This window comes from Erpetoichthys calabaricus, chromosome 3 (genome assembly GCF_900747795.2).
Source record: "Erpetoichthys calabaricus chromosome 3, fErpCal1.3, whole genome shotgun sequence".
Classification (NCBI taxonomy): Eukaryota; Metazoa; Chordata; class Cladistia; order Polypteriformes; family Polypteridae; genus Erpetoichthys; species Erpetoichthys calabaricus.
In genome coordinates, this window is record NC_041396.2 from 81,097,227 (window position 1) to 81,117,005 (window position 19,779).

Here is a 19,779-nt window from a genome sequence, read left to right on the forward strand (position 1 = left end):
TTGTTTCACAATCAATCTACCCTTAATGAGCACTATAGAATGCAGCCAGAATCTTAACTAGGAAAAAAAATCTGAACACATCTCACTAATTTTAGCGTTATTACATTGGTTACCCGTGTCATTCAGAAATTACTTTTAAATACTACTAATGGTTTATATTGGTAGATTTTGGAATGCCTGTTCCCCTTACCACCAAGTTGTAATCTTAGATCTACGAATGAAGGTCTGCTTATAATTCCAACAGCCAAACCTGTAAAAAGTGGTGAGGCAGCCTTTTGCTATTATGCACCCAAAATCTGGAATACTTTACTTATAGAAATTCGCCAGGCTCGATGATGTCCTGCCTACAGAGGAGAACTCAAAATCAGAAAGCGGCCATTGACTAAGAAGGGCAGGCAAGTTAGAAGCAATTGACCCAGGCAGCATATGCTTACAGGTACCCTTAGTAGTAATGTTACACTCCACCTCTTCCCACCTTGCCTGCAATGGCAGTCCCCTTTACAATAAACTTCCACCAAATATAGGCTTTATGGGCATTCAAGCCTTTTTATTCTTTCTTTGAGCAGTTGCTCAATTAAGAGTGTTGCCTTAATTGCCTGTCTGCAAAGTTGACTATTGTGATTAAATCATGTTATAAAAGCAGCTTATTTGGGTTTGGGGAATGAGTGGGGCTGCGGTGGGTTGGCACCCTGCCCGGGATTGTTTCCTGCCTTGTGCCCTGTATTGGCTGGGATTGGCTCCAGCAGACCCCCGTGACCCTGTGTTCGGATTCAGCGGGTTGGATAATGGATGGATGGATGGATGGATGGAATGAGAGGGGAGGACTTGCGTTTAACTGAGCCAGGTATGGAGAATTAGGTTTGGATGGTTTGTTTTTTATTAACAGAAATGTAATTGTTATTGAGCCAGCCATCCTGATTGCAATATTGAATTACTTGAACGGTGCTGTGTGTCTAGTTTTGTGTACTGTATCTGTTTAGCTAGATGGTTAATTATTGTTGTCCTTCTACCCTGCTCTGTTGTTGTGTGCAACTCCATTTTCTTTGGGATAACTTTGAAAATAAATGGAGTTGGTCTTTTAGATAGTTTAGTGCTTTTTGTGGTTCTTTCTTTCTCTCTGTCATTTGCATGTGGTGTATTTATGTACCCCAGGCCTGTAGTAGACTATAACAAGTTAGGGGCTTATCCAGGATCATTTTTGAATATTTTATGCACTTTTTCAGTTGTAATTGAATGTATTATGGCCAGACTGCTATTGGTGAACTTGTGTTGGCTTTAGAGTTAACCTTGTGTGTTTTGGAAGTGCTGTTGAATATTCAAAATGTTTTTCTGTTTAGGCCATCAATAACTGTGAACTTGCTTAGTCTGTTAGGAAAACTAGAAATGTTTTTCTTAATTATAATTTAAAAGGGTCCATTTTGGTATATTGTGGCATGTTACTTGTTCTCCTGCTTCTAGTGTTTTAATATGGATTTGCATGAGTTTGCTAGTGTGGCCACAGCTGATAAGCTTGACAATTATAGTAATGCAGACCTCTTTAATTATTGCTGACCTTTTGATATTTCATTATCTCGTCATGCTAGTAACAAAGTAATTAAATCTGAACTTAAGTGTAATTTATTTAATTTGGGGGGTTTGTGTATGGAATCTAATATTTGATTGCATGTTACTTATGCTGAGGTAGAAACCATATTGCTTTCAGAGGCCTCTGTTGTAAGTCATGTTAATGAAGGAAGTACAGGGCCACGTGAGGAGAGGGAATTTGTTCTGATGTTCCTTTAGAAAGTAATTCAGCTGGAGTTGGCTTGAAGGAACTTGATTTTGAATTTTAAATGTCAGGGGTTTAAATTATAAGCACTTAGATTTGAAAAACAAAGTCAGAACATGAAATACTGGCTATGGAAAATAGGAATAAGAAGGATGGAATTTACAACTTGTCTAATTACTCGACTTCATGAACTTGAAGTTGAAGCCTTGTACTGTCTCATATCATCCTAATCCTTCTAATGACTTTGATATTAGCAGACATTCATGTACTGTAGTTGTTCCATTTAGAGAAACTGAACTTTAAGGGTATTTTACAGTGTTTGAATGTGTTGCAACTGTTTTATATTTGCCAAAAGATGTCTGGAAAAGTCCAAAAGCTATTTTCTGCTCTTTTTACAGAACAGAGTTTGAATTACGAGGTTGTGAAAGGTGCTGCATTGCGAGCATAAGAGCTGGTTACAGAGGCGTATTGACAGTAGTTTAAAAATCATACGAGGGACATTCAAAATGTTTCCTCACTTTTATATTTTTGTTGGAAATGGTGAAGGTGGGAGGAGCAGTAATTGGGCATAAAAAAATTGGTACAACGCTGGGAACATTGCATCGCAAGTAAAGGTGACTATGTAGAAAAGTGATGTAATTTGTTTTTGAAATTCTTAATAAATAGAGTTATAAAAAAAGTGAGGAACGTTTTTGAACATCCCTCATAAAAATACAGGAGAATCAGATTTTTGTGGATTTTGAATGAGAATCCTTTGCTAGATGGTGTGCTTATCAAAGATCAAACAACTTCAACCACTCAGATTTAATTCTGCTTGAGGATTTCAAACATTGTCTTCCTGAATGAATTGTGACTTATTTCAATGAAGAGAAAGTTTTGAAAGTCTTGGAAGAACTATCTTAGCTGATGAATTTGTTCTTAGTCAAAAATTTATTTACAAATGTGCTCTGGAGAGAAAAAATTCAAACGAAAGGCTTGGTAGAGGTTTCATTGAGTCTTCTCATCAAAATCTAATACTGGATAAGGCAATAAAGTCTGGTAGTGTAGCTGCAGAACAAAATTACGTTCTTTACTGTTGAAAGCCAGGCCATATAATTTATGGTTGCAAAATGTTGAAAAAAGAAAATAATCCCAAGACTCACAAAGTGTGGCACTTGTTCAGTCTCACAAATATACCTGATGGGTTCTTAGTTAATAATTGTTATAAACCTTTTGTTACAAATAACTCTGTAACAATACCTGGTAACCCTGCTGATCAGAGGCATAATAAGTTTAAATGATATAGGTGTTGTTTTGTTAGAAGGAACTTCACCTCTGTCTGAAAAGACATCTAATGGGTCAAGTGTATTAGTGCAAGGCTTTGAAGTGGGCTATGTGAATGTTCCACTTTATTTTGTGTTTTTGAAATCTCATTTAGTATTGGGGCATGTTACTGTTGAAATGTGCCATTGTTTTCCAGTGGAGGGGGTTACATTCATATTGGGCAATGACTTGGCTGGGTGTAATCTCAAGATGCTGGTCTACTTATGATTCCAAGGATTAATAAAATAACAGTGGGAGGTCGAGCTTTTAGTTACAGGGCCCCTAAACTGGAATGATCTGCCTGCTATTATAAGAGATGCCCCATCGGTCTCAGCTTTTAAATCCCGGCTGAAGACTCACTACTTCAGTTTAGCATATCCTGACTAGAGCTGCTGATTAACTGTACAGACTGCATCTCTGTTGTTAGTCATTAGCACTAAAACATAAGTAACATGATAGTTATAATTGGATACTAACCCTCACTTATTCTGTTTCTCTTCTCGGAACTCAAATGTGGCACTTGGTGCCACTGCCCACCTACCAAGTTGTTTTGTCTGCCTAAGGTAAAATCATCCCTGATGGAGAATCACAAGAATCATGGGGTAGAGGGCTCCTTTCATTGGATTGGCTGGCCAAGCAATGTTTCAGCTGTGGAATGGCCAAATGGGGGAGGCAGCTTGATGGTCGAGGTCACCAGGACTCTAAACAAATCCAAATCATATTATGTGATATCATCTACTGTTAAATTCTGGTCCGTACTTGTAAAATTTTTACATTTTATACTGTATTGAGGTTTTGTTCTGTTCTGTGTATTGTATTGTATTGACCCCCTTCTTTTTGACACCCACTGCACACCCACCCTACCTGGAAAGGGGTCTCTTTGATCTGCCTTTCCCAAGGTTTCTTCCATTTTTTCCCTACAAGGGTTTTTTTGGGAGTTTTTCCTTGTCTTCTTAGAGAGTCAAGGCTGGGGGGCTGTCAAAAGGCAGGGCTTGTTAAAGCCCATTGCAGCACTTTTTGTGTGATTTTGGGCTATACAAAAATAAATTGTATTTTATTGCAATGTGTCACCTCTTCCAGGGGATACTGAAAAATCTATACCAGCCTGTTCTGATAAGCTGGCATGCCAATTTCCTAAAGTGTTTTCTGCATGTGTTATGACACGTGCACAGTCTAAAAAGTCAAGGGGTAAACAATTCTTAGCAGTTGGATGTGGATTTATCTGAAACGTCTTTTAATGATATTGATCAGAGGGCATCTGATTTCCATTTACCTGAATCTAAGAATCTGAATCTAAAAATGCAGACTGAGATTGTAATTGAAGACGTAATGCCTTGGTCACAAGAGAAGTTTACTGTGGAGCAAAAGAATAGCCCTGAACTTGGATCACTATTTTCCAAAAATGTCTTGAATGCCTGTTGCTTATTTTGTTTTAAAATAGAGCTTTGATGTGTGTCAACCATCTGAATAATTTTTCTGAATGGGATACAAAATCTCAAATTGTCATGCCTGCTTTATATTATTTGAATGTGTTATCGGTTATATGGTCATTTGGGAATAAAAATACTGCGGCATTTCTATTGGCCAGGGTTAAGGTCTAATGTTGAATGTTATTGTGAAACACGCTATGAATGTCAAATGGCTGGAAAACTAACCAAAAAAAAACTTCAGCCCCATTATATCCAATACTAGTAATGGGGAACCTTTCAAACAGATTAATTTTGTTGGGGCATTGCCAAGAACAATATCTGCGAAGCAGTTTTTGTTAACCATTATACACAAGATATTCCTTCAAAGAAAATGACCACCTCAGGTATTAAGGCTTTGATTTTTTTTTAATATTTGGCCTGCCAAAAATTTGCAGTTAGATCAAGAGTCTACTTTCATGTCAGAGTTGTTTGCCCAAGTTTTACAACAGATAGCAGTAAAGCATAGTCTGTGTTGTGTACTTAGTGTTTTCAGTTTGAGAGAGACTGGGATGATGGAATTCCTTTTGTATTTGCTGCAAGAAATGTTATTCAGGGTTCTCTTGGCTTTAATCCTCTGGAGCTTGTATTTGATCATATAGTATGGAAAACTTTAAAGCTGATGAAAGAGAGATTAGCATATGTAACTTTGGCAATACTAAACATGTTTTGGATTAGGTTTGGCTTTCATTACAAACCATATTATGCTTGTGAAATAGTTAAATGAATTTTGGAAGCCTCTTAAAGAAAAATTAAGAGAAATTTTGACACAAAATCATAGTCCAAGTTTTCTGGCAGGAGATGAAGTATTAGTCTTGTATGATACCCATCTTCTGCTTTGCAAGCTCATTTTTCTGGTCCTTATGTTATCGATAGAAACATGAGTGACAGGGATTATTTTATCTGCACTCTAGATCGTAAATGTATATCTCAGTTCTGTCATAGTAATATACTGAAACTGTGTCAAAGTAGAGAAGATGATTGCTTAAACAATAAACAGACTTAAGTTGTATTGCTTTGAAACCTCAGTGGCGTTAGCTATACTACTGACAAAAGAGAATGGGTTATCTGTGTGTGTGATGCACATGTTGTGAGCAGGATGTTACCAAATTCTAAAATATTGTCTAATCTGCAAGGATTACCAGTGAGATTAATCTGAATGTGTTCATATTATAAATCTCATTTCTGCTCATTATGGACTGTTTCCTGATGTACCCACTTGTAGGAATGTGTTCTATCATGACATTGAGGTAAACAATGAACAGCCAATTAAATATCATGTTTATAGAGTTAATCCTGTTTAATGTACACTAAAGCAGAATCTCAATGGGACAATGGTCTTCCACTTCACTGTAATTCATGGAGCTCACCAAGTATTTTGATTCCTAAACCAGATGGGAGTGTTTGGTTTTGTACCGATTACCGAAAGGTGAATACAGTTATTAAACCTGATTTACTCCCTCTTCCAATGAGTGTATTGATTGGTTTGTCTCAGCATGTTTTGTGGGCAAATCTGATCTGTTAAAAGGATATTGGCAGGTGCTCTGACTCCATATGCTTCTGAAACTTCTGCATTTGTTACACCGGACTGTTTTCTTCATTATACAATAATGGCATTTGACATGAGGAATGCTCTTGTCTCATATAATGACTTACGGCAGTTGTCTTAGCAGGAGGCTTGAGGCTTATCTGAATGATCAGGTGGTTGATTCCAAAAGGTAGTCAGAACATCTTCATACTATTGAAGCAGTTTTTGATCATCTTGAAAAGGTTAACCTCACTTTGAGCTTGGCTAAGTGTGAATTTTGACAAGCAACATTTACCTATCTTGGAAAGCAAGGGGGCCATGTAAAGGTATGACCTCTTGAAGTAAACATCAGTGCTACCAAAACATTTTCTGTACCTAAAACCGAAAAAGAACAATTTCCGAGTATGGATAGATATTATAGTTTTTGTAAACAATTTTCTAATGTTGTGTCCCTATTGACTGATTTAACAAGTACAAAAATCTTTTATATAATCTAAAAACTGTCAAAATTCCTTTGAAAATACTAAATTCTTAACGACTAGTCCTGTTCTTGCTGCTCCTATCTTTATGCCGCTGTTTAAACTGGATTTAGATACAAGTGCATGTGGAGTATGTACCTTTCTTTTACATTGAGACAAAAATGGAGTTGAAAATCGCATATGCAATATTTCCAAGAAAGTCAATAACCTCAGCTAAAGTATATAGAGAAAGAGATTGAATTTGCCATTGGCCTTGCAACATTTTGAAGTTTATGTTGGCTCATATATTCTTGTAATGGTTTTTACAGATCATACTCCCATTACCTTTTTTAATAGTATCTAATTCTAATCAGAGATTAATGTGTTGGTTTTTGACTGCTCAAAACTATAATTTTTTTTTTGTTAAGGATAAAGGTAAAGAAAATGTAATAGCTGATGCTCTTTCTTGCATTAATGTGTACTTATGTAACCTTGAGCTGTATAGAAAAGATCTTTTTTTTCAGTTACTTACTAGATGTCTCCTTAACCTCACACACCAATTCAGTTGGCATTTGAATGAAACCAAACAGAACACACCTGGTTATATACTGGTAAATATTCTGATATCTTATTGGACATACCATGGATTGGAAAAGCTCAGTTGCATTTCGGATAGCTTTGGATAGATGGTGACTTTTTTGTTTATTTGCTGATTAATTCAATTTAATTTTAAATTAAAGAGCATACTTTTCTAACAAAAGTATATAAGCCTCTGGTTGCATTCAGTTATCTGTATTTTTAAAGTAATCTAGCAAAAAAAAGAATTTCTCAGGAAAAAAAATCATACCTTATTTATTTATTTTTGATGAAATCATTTCAGTTGAACACATCTTTAATCAAGAAGGTAATTGCAGTAGCATCACAACCATTCGTAAAGACCTCCTTGAGGGGGCACAGAAGGAAATTAGCTTTTTAAAATATCATTTGGTTGTGCCCCACAAGTACTCACTGTAAATTAAGTTGAGTATTAGGTCGGAAAATGAGCAATTTATCTCATTCAAGTAAAAAAATGTTATCAAGCAGTGTACCGTATTTCAATGAGCATGTTAAGAAGAAGGAAGACTGCCTATGTATTTTGTTTCAAGATCGTGTATACTGTTTGTCTACAGGAGTCCCAGACTTCAAACACACTATGGTCCATGAATACATTGACGAATAGGGACTGACAAAGAAAGATGACTGGTATGAAGCAGTGCTACAGCCAAGATGACTAATGTGGCTGATTATATTGTTAGGAAAAATCCAAGAGAATTACTGCAATGCAGAGTCTAGAAAATATGCAGTTGATAAGGCATGTCCTCTTTCTGCTACTCACTGTGTGTCGCTTTAATGCTGCACACTCCTTCATCCTTATCCAGGCTTGATTCTACCAACTCCAAAGTAAACTAAAGTCGTGAGGCAGTGAAGAGGAAAGTTACTTAGCAGCCAACTGCTTATCATGGCTCAGCTGAAAAGAAGCTTCCTTTGAAACAACTAAATTGAAGGTTCAAAACCCTTTGACATGGTCTAAATAATGTATGTTGCTGAACTAGAAAAAATCACATTTTACTAAATTACCCATTGGGAGAACAGTGGCAGAATTGTGAATGCTGTCATCTTATAGCTTTAGGGTCTAGAAACCCATGAGTTGAGCATGTTGTCTCAGTATATTCATAAGTTTACCTCCTATCCTAAAGATGTAAGTTAACTGGTGACCCTAAATTGGCTCCATGTGATTGACTGACATTCCATTCACTCTTGCTTCCTGCCTTGTGCCTGATGTCATCAGGGAAGGCTTGAAACCATGTGATCCTGTACTGAAATAAGCCGGTTTGATGACAGAGGGCTGGATAAAGTAAACCTGTACTGAGTAAATAACTGAGCTTCCTTTTAAATGCATATCAAGGATTAAGTTCTCTCCTCACAGCTTTTGTTTTTATGGGTTAAGCGGATAGTTATAGTGTAATAAATGGTGTGAGGCTATATAAAAGACGCAATCTATGGAGACGTTAATAATTAGTATAATTTAACCAGTTCTGTTGTCATCAGTACCTTTATACATTGCTTGAATCTGAGTTTTGGCATCTTGGGATGCAGTCTATTTCATGTCTGAAATATTTACATTTGCTTTTGTGATTACTCATATTTACCATTATTCTGCCAATGGCATCGTGTGCAATTTTTTTGGATGGTCATTACTATTGTGTGATTTTTAATTTTTTTTTTTTGCATGGCTGCAACCATATTGTTTATGGTCATCATGCCATACCAATAAAAAATGGTGGGTCACAGTTTTTGGATCCAAAATAAGCTCTAAAGAACTTTGGTATGAAATAGTTGGGGACAATTAAAACATGTCAGTAACTAACATTTCTGGTTTTGTGCTTCTACTTTTAATCATTTCAGTAATTAACCTGACACATTTATTAAACTTCGACTTTTACTATCTTATTCAATGTATTTGTGTATTTTTAACCTCTAAATTCACTTAATGGTGTGCTATTTCATGCCTACTAATGTAAAGTATGTAATTCATTTTATTAGATTCTTACAACATAGGGTCAGACTGTATTAACAGCATACATGGAAGGAATGCTGTTCTTGGTATAAGCTATGTGTGATACTTAAAAGACAGCACAAGGTTATAAAAGAGATAAGAGTATTTGGATGATATATGGTCTACCTTTTCTACAAGGCAAAATTCTTTTTGTCTGCCGTAACAAAATGGCACACCTTTTGGTCGGAAATGGGACAAAGGAACAAATAGTTCGTGCTGTAAGCATTTAAGAGTTGCTTCAATGATTTTGTTGAGCTGGAACAATGTTTATTTACATTTTGAAGAATACTCCAGGGTTTCACCTAAATCAAATGTGTACTAAAACCTTTGTCATTGCTTAAACTCAAAAACAAAAACTATTAGCTTGTTTGGGTTAGGGGTGGAGTTGACCACATCATAAAATACACTCGCCGATTAACTACACCCTGTCGAGTTGTCAGTTCAGAATATGTGACTGAATCCATACCAAAAGAAATGCCAATCGTAAAGCCTGATTCGGATGGTTTACCCTAGGAGATCGGGTAAAGTGATTATTACTGGTGGACCTCTGTAATTGTAGTCCCTTCCAAATCACTTGTGTTAATAACTTTTTACAGACAGTACGTTCAAATCTCAGTAAAGATTACAGAGCCTTTTGCCTTCTAGAAAAAGTCTGTAAAAAAAATAAATAAATAAGGTTAAACTACTTCTGTACAAATTGACATATCAATAAAAATTCATTTCCTAAAAAAATGGCATTTCCCCCTGGGACTTCAGAGGTTTAAGGACATTTCTCACACAACTCTTCCTAACCCTGCCCTTCCTAACCGAATGGTTATGTTCCCTTTGCTCAGACTGGGTTTGGTAACAGTGGTCAACCAAACTGAGACAAGGCACAGTTTTAGTCCTGCTCCAGTTGTGGCCCTCCTTTAACCTGGTCACTGCCATGATTCTTCCCTTGTTATGGGGAGGAGCAATAGTTATGTAGCTACAACGCATGCAGCTTTTTTTAGGTGACAGCATTGCATAACCATAGAAAGCATGCCTCTCTCTGTAATTTTGTCAGACATATCCTATCCTGTGCAAATCCATGGTAAAAACTGCCATCGTTGTGTCATAACAGTGACTTTACGGACATATCCCCTAAAAATGTATACCAACTGATAAGGGCTTAAGACAGCAACAAGGTTGCTTTACAAGCATACTGAATTTAAATGAAAATATAAAGTGCAAGATAAGATCAGAACAGCAAAAGAATTAAAAAGAATTAGTAGGCATGGGCATAATCCAGTTCAGGTTAAAAGGCCAAATAATATATTGATGCAAAAAATAATAATAATCTAATGGCAACACTAAAAAAAAATAAAACTAAATATCCATTTTCGAGAGGCATAAAACACATCACTTATTGACCTGCATTTAAAAAGCTACATGGAAACCACAACAAATAATTCAGGAAGTTAACAGAGCTTTGAAGAGCTTGCATAATCCCCTCACTCGCAAAGGTATTTTAAGTAAACATCAATAGGCACAACTTTAACATAAGAAACAAAACAAAAAAAAAAAACGATTTAGGGTTCAGAGTTAAGTTAAAGCAAAGAAATTAATGTACAGAAGTGCAAAGGAATGTTCTAAATACAAGGTGAGAGTTGCTGCTCCACAGGAAATCTCAGCAAATGATTTAAAGGTTTGTACTGACACAACATTCTCATCATTTATACAAGATGCAGAAGCAATTAAAGACAAAGTGATTAGTTATGTTGAAATTAACAATGAATATAAATCAAGGGACTTAATGCTCAAGGTCTTTAATATTTTAATGAAGCCACACTATATAGTATGTGCAGTTCTGTTCACCACACTAAGGACATAGCAGCCATTGAAGCTGTGCAGAGGAGAGTATGATAGGGGAGCCCAAGACTGCAGGTCAGGTCCTACTACAGAAATTGAACCTCACTGTTCCTGAGATGAGAATGATGTTATACCCTAATCTAGGAATTCAAAAACCTCAAAAATGTTTAGTTTAAATAGAGGATCACGAACTTGAGGAAAACCAATTGCAATTATGAAGTGCATTCAAGATGGAAACTACAAAACACTTCTTAAACCAAGAGCTTAGATGCCTAAACAATACATACCCATACCACCTTAAAATACAGAAAAAAAGTACAAAGGAGCAGACATAAACTAAACTATTAACTAACTACTGTATATACTTACATATGTTGGGTCTTGAAATCCAAAATATCGATCATAAAATCAGACAGTGATTTATAAGCCCATTCAAAAATGCGACACTAAAATTTTTTTTTACATCTTTTTGCCTCCTCCAATCTCACATCAGTTTTTCAGATGCATTGGATTTTGTTGCAGCAGCACAGTTACCAATTTCTTTTGCTACTTCAACAACGTTTAATTTAAAACCAGCTTCATATTTTCTTCTGATCGAACACTCCATCGTAGATAAGGGATGCTCTCACAATAAAGGTGTATGAGGGTGTGAGATACAAAAAACACAAATCAGTGCAAACATTTCTTTCGGAATAGTTCGGATATTACCATGTGGTCATGTAGAAACAATACATAGAAGAGATAAAGGCAGTGTGCTCCGTGGTTACTCTCTGTGTTAGCATATCATAATCTCTTGGACCAATAGCGTGAGTTTTCCGCATTCGACTTACACGACCGACATTATAAAATACCAGAAATTATATGGTAAAATCAAGTCCCGACTTATCTGTGGGAGAACTTATGCGCGAGTATATATGGTAATTATATGCAGTAGGAAAACCAGTAGCGTAGCGTGGGTGTCAGCCGCCCGGTGCGGATAAAAATTCCGCTGCCCCCTTATTTAGGTATGGTTCAAATTTTTACAAGATATTATTATTATTTATTGTGAAATGTTGCCGCCCCCTAAAAGTGCCACCCGGGGCGGGCCGCCCCTGCCGCCCCCACTACGCTACGCCACTGAGGAAAACACATTTCACCACCATGTCACCTTATGAGTCAAATAGTCGTCTAAAAAATGTCCCTCATAATGAATAAGGTTTCGGTATGGATCAACAGGCTCTTTTTTTAAAAAAATTCCTCCAACAGTAGGAGAAGTGAAAATTCAAACAGCTGCTGAAAATGTACAGATTATTTAATGAAACAAGACTGTTATTTATTAAATATAGTACGTTCTAATCCTGTTTATCAGAACATCAAGGTCATGGGGCACCTAAGGCCTAACCTGGCAGCGCTGAGGTCAAAATAGAAACTCTTTCACAGTTAGCCAGTTTGGAGTCACCAAATATCCTAAACCACAAGTGCCTGGGACGAAGCTATGTTAACTCTTGGAGAAAATGAAATCCCTTTATGGCAAAGGCCTGGACTTGTACCTAGAACCCACTGTACCACTATGTAATTGCAGTGCTCTGAAGACTGCATTATATTTTGGCCAACGTTTTGTCGAATGAATGAAGTTCTGACTATCTATATAGCTTTACACTACGTGGCAATACATAGCGACTCATAAGATTGACCTACTGTATGCTCTAAAACGTTCTGCAAAAAGGTTGTGTAATATTCTTCTTTTCAGCATGTTTATTTTTGTGAAATGGTTTATCTGTTTTTTTAACCTACAAACAAATTGCCAGTGTTCTTTATGCCAGCCTTCATAAATTAAATGCATCTTGTAGCAAATCCTTTCATGTATCAGCCTCATCCTTATTCTTTTGCACTAATCAATATGTCATTTTCACTTCTTAATCTCAATGCATTTTCTTTTATTCACAAACAATAATGATTTGCTGCCTGATAAAGTATTACCTCCTATGGGAAATTAGAAAAATAAGATTAGAGTATAAAACACTCTCGTACTTGACTAAATGATGCATCTTATTACAATATTGGTGACTGATGTCAACAGTAGGTGATTTAATTGATGTAGGATGAAATGTTATTTTATGAAAGAACCTTTAACACAAATTTTATCATTAAGATGTTTAAATGTATCCCACCCGACTAAGCAGCAATCAATACATCCAAAAGTCCTAAAGAAAACATTATCTCTTTATTCATACGGTGCTCAAAAATATTAAGGGAACACTTAATCATCACAGTCTAACACCAAGACAATTAAGCTTCAAGGATATCAGTCTATCCAGTTAGGAAGCATAAGCAATTGTGAATCAACTTCATCTGCTTTGGTGTAAATGAAAGCGACAACAGGTGCACTGGAGAGGCAACAACAAGACAACCCCCAAAAAGGGAATAGTTCTGCAGATGGTGGTCACAGACAATCGCTCTCCTTATCCTTCCTGACTGATTCTTCTGTAGTTTTTCATTTTGCTAGTGTCCTTGTCACTACTGGTAGCATGAGGTGGTACCTCAAGCCGATTGAGTTTGCACAGGTAGCCCATCTCCTCCAGGATGGCACATTCATACGTGCAATTGCAACAAGGTCCCAAGAGCATTGAGGAGAAACCAGGAGATGAGCTTTTATTTGCACTAAAGCAGGTGAAGTTGATTCACAATCGCTTATGCTTCCTAACTGAATAGACTGATATCCTTGAAGCTTAATTGACTTGGTGGCAGACTGTGATGATTAAGTGTTCTCTACATTTTTTGAGCAGTATACAATGTTATAGACTACTTCTGTTCCTTTGCCTGTGGACGTGACATCAACTTGAAAAGTAAAAATCACAATTTCAGCTTTGGCTACCGTTCTGTGCAATGTGGATCAAATATGTTTTGTTTTCTTTATTTATTTCTAGGAACACCATTTCAATTAATTCAGGATGTGGAACTTAAACAAGCTTTTCCCACACCACACAGCTGTGCCAGAGCCAAACAGCACTGCGGTGACGCCATCTGTTTCCAGTGCAGCTGATAATTCAACAGAACCAGTGAACAGCAGCAATCAGTATACTACAATATTCAAGCAATTGGGGGTTGTCTTCAAGAAAATACCATGTGAGTATATAATGTGACTTGGTACTACATATACACAATTCTAGTGATGCCCCCCTGTGTACTGTCTTAGTGAATATTGAAAGGCTTTTTTGGAGTTTTCCTTAGAAAAAATGAAAGCAGAGAAATTGTGCAAATTTTATTAAAATATCTTATTTTAGTTTGATAGGCCTTAAACTTTTTTGGCCTGTTGAACTGCCCTTATGCCATGGGGTTGAGCATTTATTTACAGTTGTATGTATTAAATATAAGTACATATGTCTTTTGCAAAATGACCAAATAATTTAACACTTTAGTTACTACAAATATGCATCTATTGCTCATTTACTATTATGGAACAAGACCTTAACATCCACTTCTTTGGGTCTTCATAGCATCAGTAAAGCATTTATTCATCTCTGCAATGTGACCTATTAACAAAACTTCACTTTGGAGTGGTCTGAGGTCTTCATATTACATAATTAGTATAAGACTTTTGAATCCTTCATATTAACAAGTAATTTTATTATATCAATATGGCACACTTCACAAAGACAAGACAAGTAACCTACCTACTGATGTTTGATAAGCATTACGAAGACCAAAAGAACGCTGTGTTTAGGTCTTGTTCCATAATTTTAAATGAATAATAAATGCCTTTTTGCAGTACCTGAACTGAAGTGTTACTAATATTCTTTGCAGAAGGCATCATATTTTGCTTAAAAAGAATAGTTTTACTTCATTCAGTGGAACTATGCTATTACACCATTTTTCTTGTGCTTAATAAATATTCACCTGCAAGATTCTCTTTGATATTTTCTTTTGAGTTATTGCTAGTATTTTCAAAGTAACATTAGAGAGCCTACTAGTTAATTTATTTAATTTTTGTAATTATTGCAGTCATTTTTTTTTTCATTGTTATTCATTTTTATCATTATTTTTAAGGGTGTACTTGATGGTGGTGTGAAAAACGTGATGTCAGCACATTACTGCTTTAAAAAATGTTGGTGCTCATATTCTGGCATTTTAGCTTTTGATCAACAAAGCAATGACTCACAAGAACTTAGTGCAAGAGCAAAATCAAGAAAATAATAGGTTCTCTTGTTATGACTTCAGTAGCTTTGAATTTTGACTAAGGATTATGAACAACATTTTGCTTTTGATTTAATGTGTACCTGACCTCTCCTAATGTGTGATAATCCTTCTTACAAACCACAAAAACACTGATACTATCCATCTCTGCAGAGCTACACAAAATCTATTTGATAAAACAAATTTATTACAACTTTCTTTCCTTCTTCCACCTGTTGACTGTCTTAGCATTAATTTTTTTCTAATTGCATTTGGAATCATTTGTTGAGAAAATCCTGTTTGCAGGAAATTAGGTGAGCCATCTTAACATAACTACACCTGCATATCTTCACTCTGTACCAAAGCTTTTTTAGTCAGTTACTCAGGAATTTGAGCACAGCAACATTAAAAGTAAAATAAATTGTTTATTTACACTATGTGGAAAAATGCTGGTTCAGAATCTCTGATATGTGAATAATATTCCAGAAATGCAAAAAGAAAGTTATCAATATCAACATACTGACATTCTCCAATCAAGGCCTTCTGCAGTAAGACGTAACGCCCAGAGACGCTACAAAGGAAGACAAGAAAATGGATTTGGTTTGAAGTAGAGTTGTGTATGTGGATCTCACTAAACAGGAGACTAAATCTTGGCCCCACATGAGCAGCGGATGGATTCAGGGTAGCAAGTTGTGGAATCTTAGTGACAAGATTCTACAAGGCATTCTTTGACTAGAAAGTGACTGTTCTAAGTCAGCAAGAGATGACTAATTAGAGAAGCCAATTTTTAAATTTTGAGTTTCTTTTTAATAAGACACATTACGAATAAAAATACTAATTTGAACAAAACATGCTACTGAGTAACTAAAAATTTTTATAGAAGTGAAACATGAAGAAAACCACACATGGTTTTACGAAATGTCCTTTTATTGGGCGGAAAAAGAAGAAAAACTGAAAAGTCTTAATACTGAAACTTCAAGGATTTTCTTTGCCCACCTGTTCCTACATTGACAAATGTCAGTGACTACCCAACATTAAACCAAATCTAAAGAGCAAAACAAACTCACCACCGACATAGAACAGCAAACAGACAGCCAAGAGAAAAAAAATAAAAATACAAGGTTAACAGGCAAAAAAGCAGACATAATATTGTAAAATGTTTTAAAGAATGTTAAGTAAATTATGTAAAAGTTCTGATGACCTAATAATCCAGGGAAGTATTGTACAAATCACACTTTTGACATCAAGACTTAGCTGAATATGCCTCCCTTGAATTGCAAGCAAAGCTCAGTTTGTTCAACCAACACAAATTGGTTTTCAGTAACTCAAGGCAGGCTTTTCGATTGTGGGTACCCGAACATGTAACCCGAATGGAGAAAAAAAAAACAAGAGTTTTTCAGCAGTGAAACAAGAAGTAATGCATGTGTTGTACAAATGGTACACATCTGTATTAGCACTAAAAGGGCATTTCTCTGATGTGGAACGTTAAAGGGGCTGAGTGGAAATCTAGATACTGTATAGGCCTAAGTACAATGCAGTTCTGAATCTGGACATTATTTTTTTGGAAGTGTTTCTGATAATTAAATTTTAAAAAATTCTTTTGAATTACCCAGTTTTATATATATAAAATGTTAATTGCTGATGTCAGGAAATTGCTATGGATAATTTGATGGTGTAAAATCCTCATGTACAATCCAAGTTTCCTCACTTATTTCAAAGACTGGACACACCATAGCTATCCTAAATGGTGGTTCAGAGTACTTTTTAAGTATTAAACCTAACCACAAACATCTGTATGCAATTCATCTGTATGAGTACCAGACCAAAATTACCAATTTTCTAATGAGTGTTTCTGTTTTACTGGCAGATACTTGATTACAATAAAACCATTTTAATATCCTGTATGTTCCAAAATATTATGAATATGTTCCGGATAAATTTCACTCTTTATTTTTAGACAATGTGCCTTGAAATGTTGCCATGACATATGAAATATATCAAATAATAACAAAAACAGCTTTATTTCTGCTTCAGCCTTATGATGGTCCAGAAGCTCCCACTTCAATAAAAACGTCAAGGAGAGGCATAAATCATGGTTAATCCTTAAAGGTCTTGTAGTATGGCGTGTTTTGTTTCTTTTTTTTTTTGTCTTTACATTACTGTGAACATCTTGGTGATATTTATTGTTACAGACTTATTGACTTAAAATGGTTGCTTTATGTACTTAATTATATCGGCTTTATCACTCCTTTATATACTATGTTTTATTGGTGCATTATATCTTTTTGTTTTGCCTCACATGGACAAAAGCAGAGCACTGTGTGTGAATGACATGCTGATTTAAGTTAATTTTTGTCATTTTTCTAATGACAGTTTTATCTTTTCATAACGAACATATCAATTTTGTAACTACAAATGCAGAAACAATAGATATGTTATAGAAAATGTTGGAACCATTCTCTGAGGTTTTGTTTTTCGTTTAATAGAAGTTTCATGAACTCTCGAGCTACAGCTCCATGTTAAGTTTTATTCATAACTTGGGATGGAGCAGGCCAAGCGGAAATGCTTATTTGCCATCGTTAGCAAACACAACTTGCCCTCTTTCTCTTTGATGAGATGATATTTACGTTAGAACAACCTAGATGAGAACAGGCCATTCAGCCCAACAAAGCTCACCAGTCCTATCCAATTAATTCTTCTAAAAAAAACATCAAGTCTAGTTTTGAAAGTCCCTAAAGTCTTACTGTCTACTGCGCTACTTGGTATCTTATTACAAGTGTCTTTAGTTCTCTGTGTAAAGAATAATTTTGTAATGTTTGTGCAAAATTTACCCTTAACAAGTTTCCAAGTGTGTTCCCATGTTCTTGATGAACTCATTTTAAAATAACAGTCTCGATCCACTGGACTAATTCCCTTCATAATTTTAAACACGTTAATCATGTCGCCTCTTAATCTTCTGAAAAGGCTCAGCTCTTTTAATTTTTCTTCATAATTCATCCCCTGTAGCCCTGGAATCAGCCTAGTCACTCTTCTCTGGATCTTTTCTAGCTCTGCTATGTCCTTTTTGTAGCCTGGAAGATCAAAACTGCACACAGTATTCCAAATGGGGCCTCACCAGTGCACTTTAAAGCTTGAGTATAATAACCTCCTTGGACTTGTACTCCACACGTTGTGCTTATATAACTTGTCATTCTTTTTGCATTAATGCTTTCTGAACAATGTCTGGAAGTTGAAAGCGTAGAGTCCACTATGATGCCTAAATCCTTCTCAATTTTAAGACCTCCCATTGCGTATTCAAATCTAACATTTTTATTTTCTATGTGTAATACTTTACATTTATTGACATTAAATTTCATCAGCCACAAATCTGGCCAAGCCAGTATGCTGTCCAAGTCCTTCTATAATGGTTTAACAGATTCCAAATTATCTGCCAATCCACCTATGTTGGAATCATCTGCAAAGTTAACCGGCTTGTTACTTATTTTTCTATTCAAATCATTCACATATATTAAAAATAGCAGGGTCCCTAGCACTGACCCCTGTGGAACACCACTCCTAACATCAGCCAATTCTGATAACGTTCCTCACATCAAAACACTCTGCTTCCTGTGTCTGAGTCAATTCTGTATCCATCTAAACACATCACCCTGACCTCACACGTCTTTTAAGTTCAGGTTCAAAGTTTATTGTCATGTGCGCAGTAAGGAAACATGTTTCCCTGTACAGTACAATGAAATTCTTTCTTTGTTGTCCACACCAAATGACAAAACCAACATATAAAGATAAACATAAATAATAAGTTGCAGATAGATAATAAGTAAAGAGGCAGCATAAAGTATAAAAACAGAATAGAAGTATAAAGTGTAATGTGCAGGTAGGTGTGTAATGGACAAGACAAATACAGTTACAGTTGTGTGAGGTAGATAGAATGAGGTGAACCATGGTTATAAACTCCAGTCAGTTATTTAGGAGTCTAATGGCCTTGGAAAAGAAAGAGTTCTTTAGCCTGGAAGTCCTGCATTTCATACTTCTATACCTCCTGCTTGAGGGTAGAAGTGTGAACAGTTCGTTTTGGGGGATGGTGGGGTCCATGAGGATCGGGGTAGGTGAAGTCCCTGAAGATCGAGGCAGTTCTCCTGCGGACTCTGCAGTTGTAGATGCTCTGCAGAGAGGGCAGTGGGGTCCTGGTGATCTTCTCAGCAGTCTTTACCACTCTTTGCAGGCATTTGCGGTCCATAGCAGTAGTGTTGCTGTACCACACAGTGATGCAGCTGGTCAAGATGCTCTCAACAATGCAGCTGTAAAAGTTGCCAAGGATCTTAGTCGACATACCAAACTTCCTCAGCCTCCTCAGAAAGTACAGACGCTGCTGGGCCCTCTTGACCAGCTGTGGGGTGTTAAGTGTCCAAGTGAGGTCCTCAATGATGTAGACGCCCAGGTATTTAATGCTGCTCACCCTCTCCACTTCATGCCCTCGGATGAGCAGTGGCCGCTGAGATCTCCTCTCCTTCCTAATGTCCACTATCATCTCCTTCACCTTGTCTGTGTTGAGGGTGAGGTTGTTGTCCTCACACCATGACACCAGACTGGCCACCTCCCTCCTGTAGGCCACCTTGTCCCCTCCAGTGATGCATCCTATCACTGCAGTGTCGTCTGCGAAGTTTAGGATTATGTTATCC

General features: G+C 36.4%; 1 protein-coding gene across 3 annotated transcripts in view; it reads left to right on the forward strand.

Moving 5' to 3' along the window:
- The window catches only part of LOC114648140 (synaptotagmin-2-like), a 392,683-nt gene that overhangs the window by 312,900 nt on the left and 60,004 nt on the right, over positions 1-19,779 (forward strand). For all 3 annotated transcript variants that reach the window (XM_051925469.1, XM_028796989.2, XM_051925470.1), the window contains one exon: positions 13,855-14,053. In XM_051925469.1, coding sequence (XP_051781429.1) covers positions 13,879-14,053 — 175 coding nt within the window. In that variant the 5' untranslated portion in view covers positions 13,855-13,878. The remainder of the gene's footprint in view (positions 1-13,854; positions 14,054-19,779) is intronic.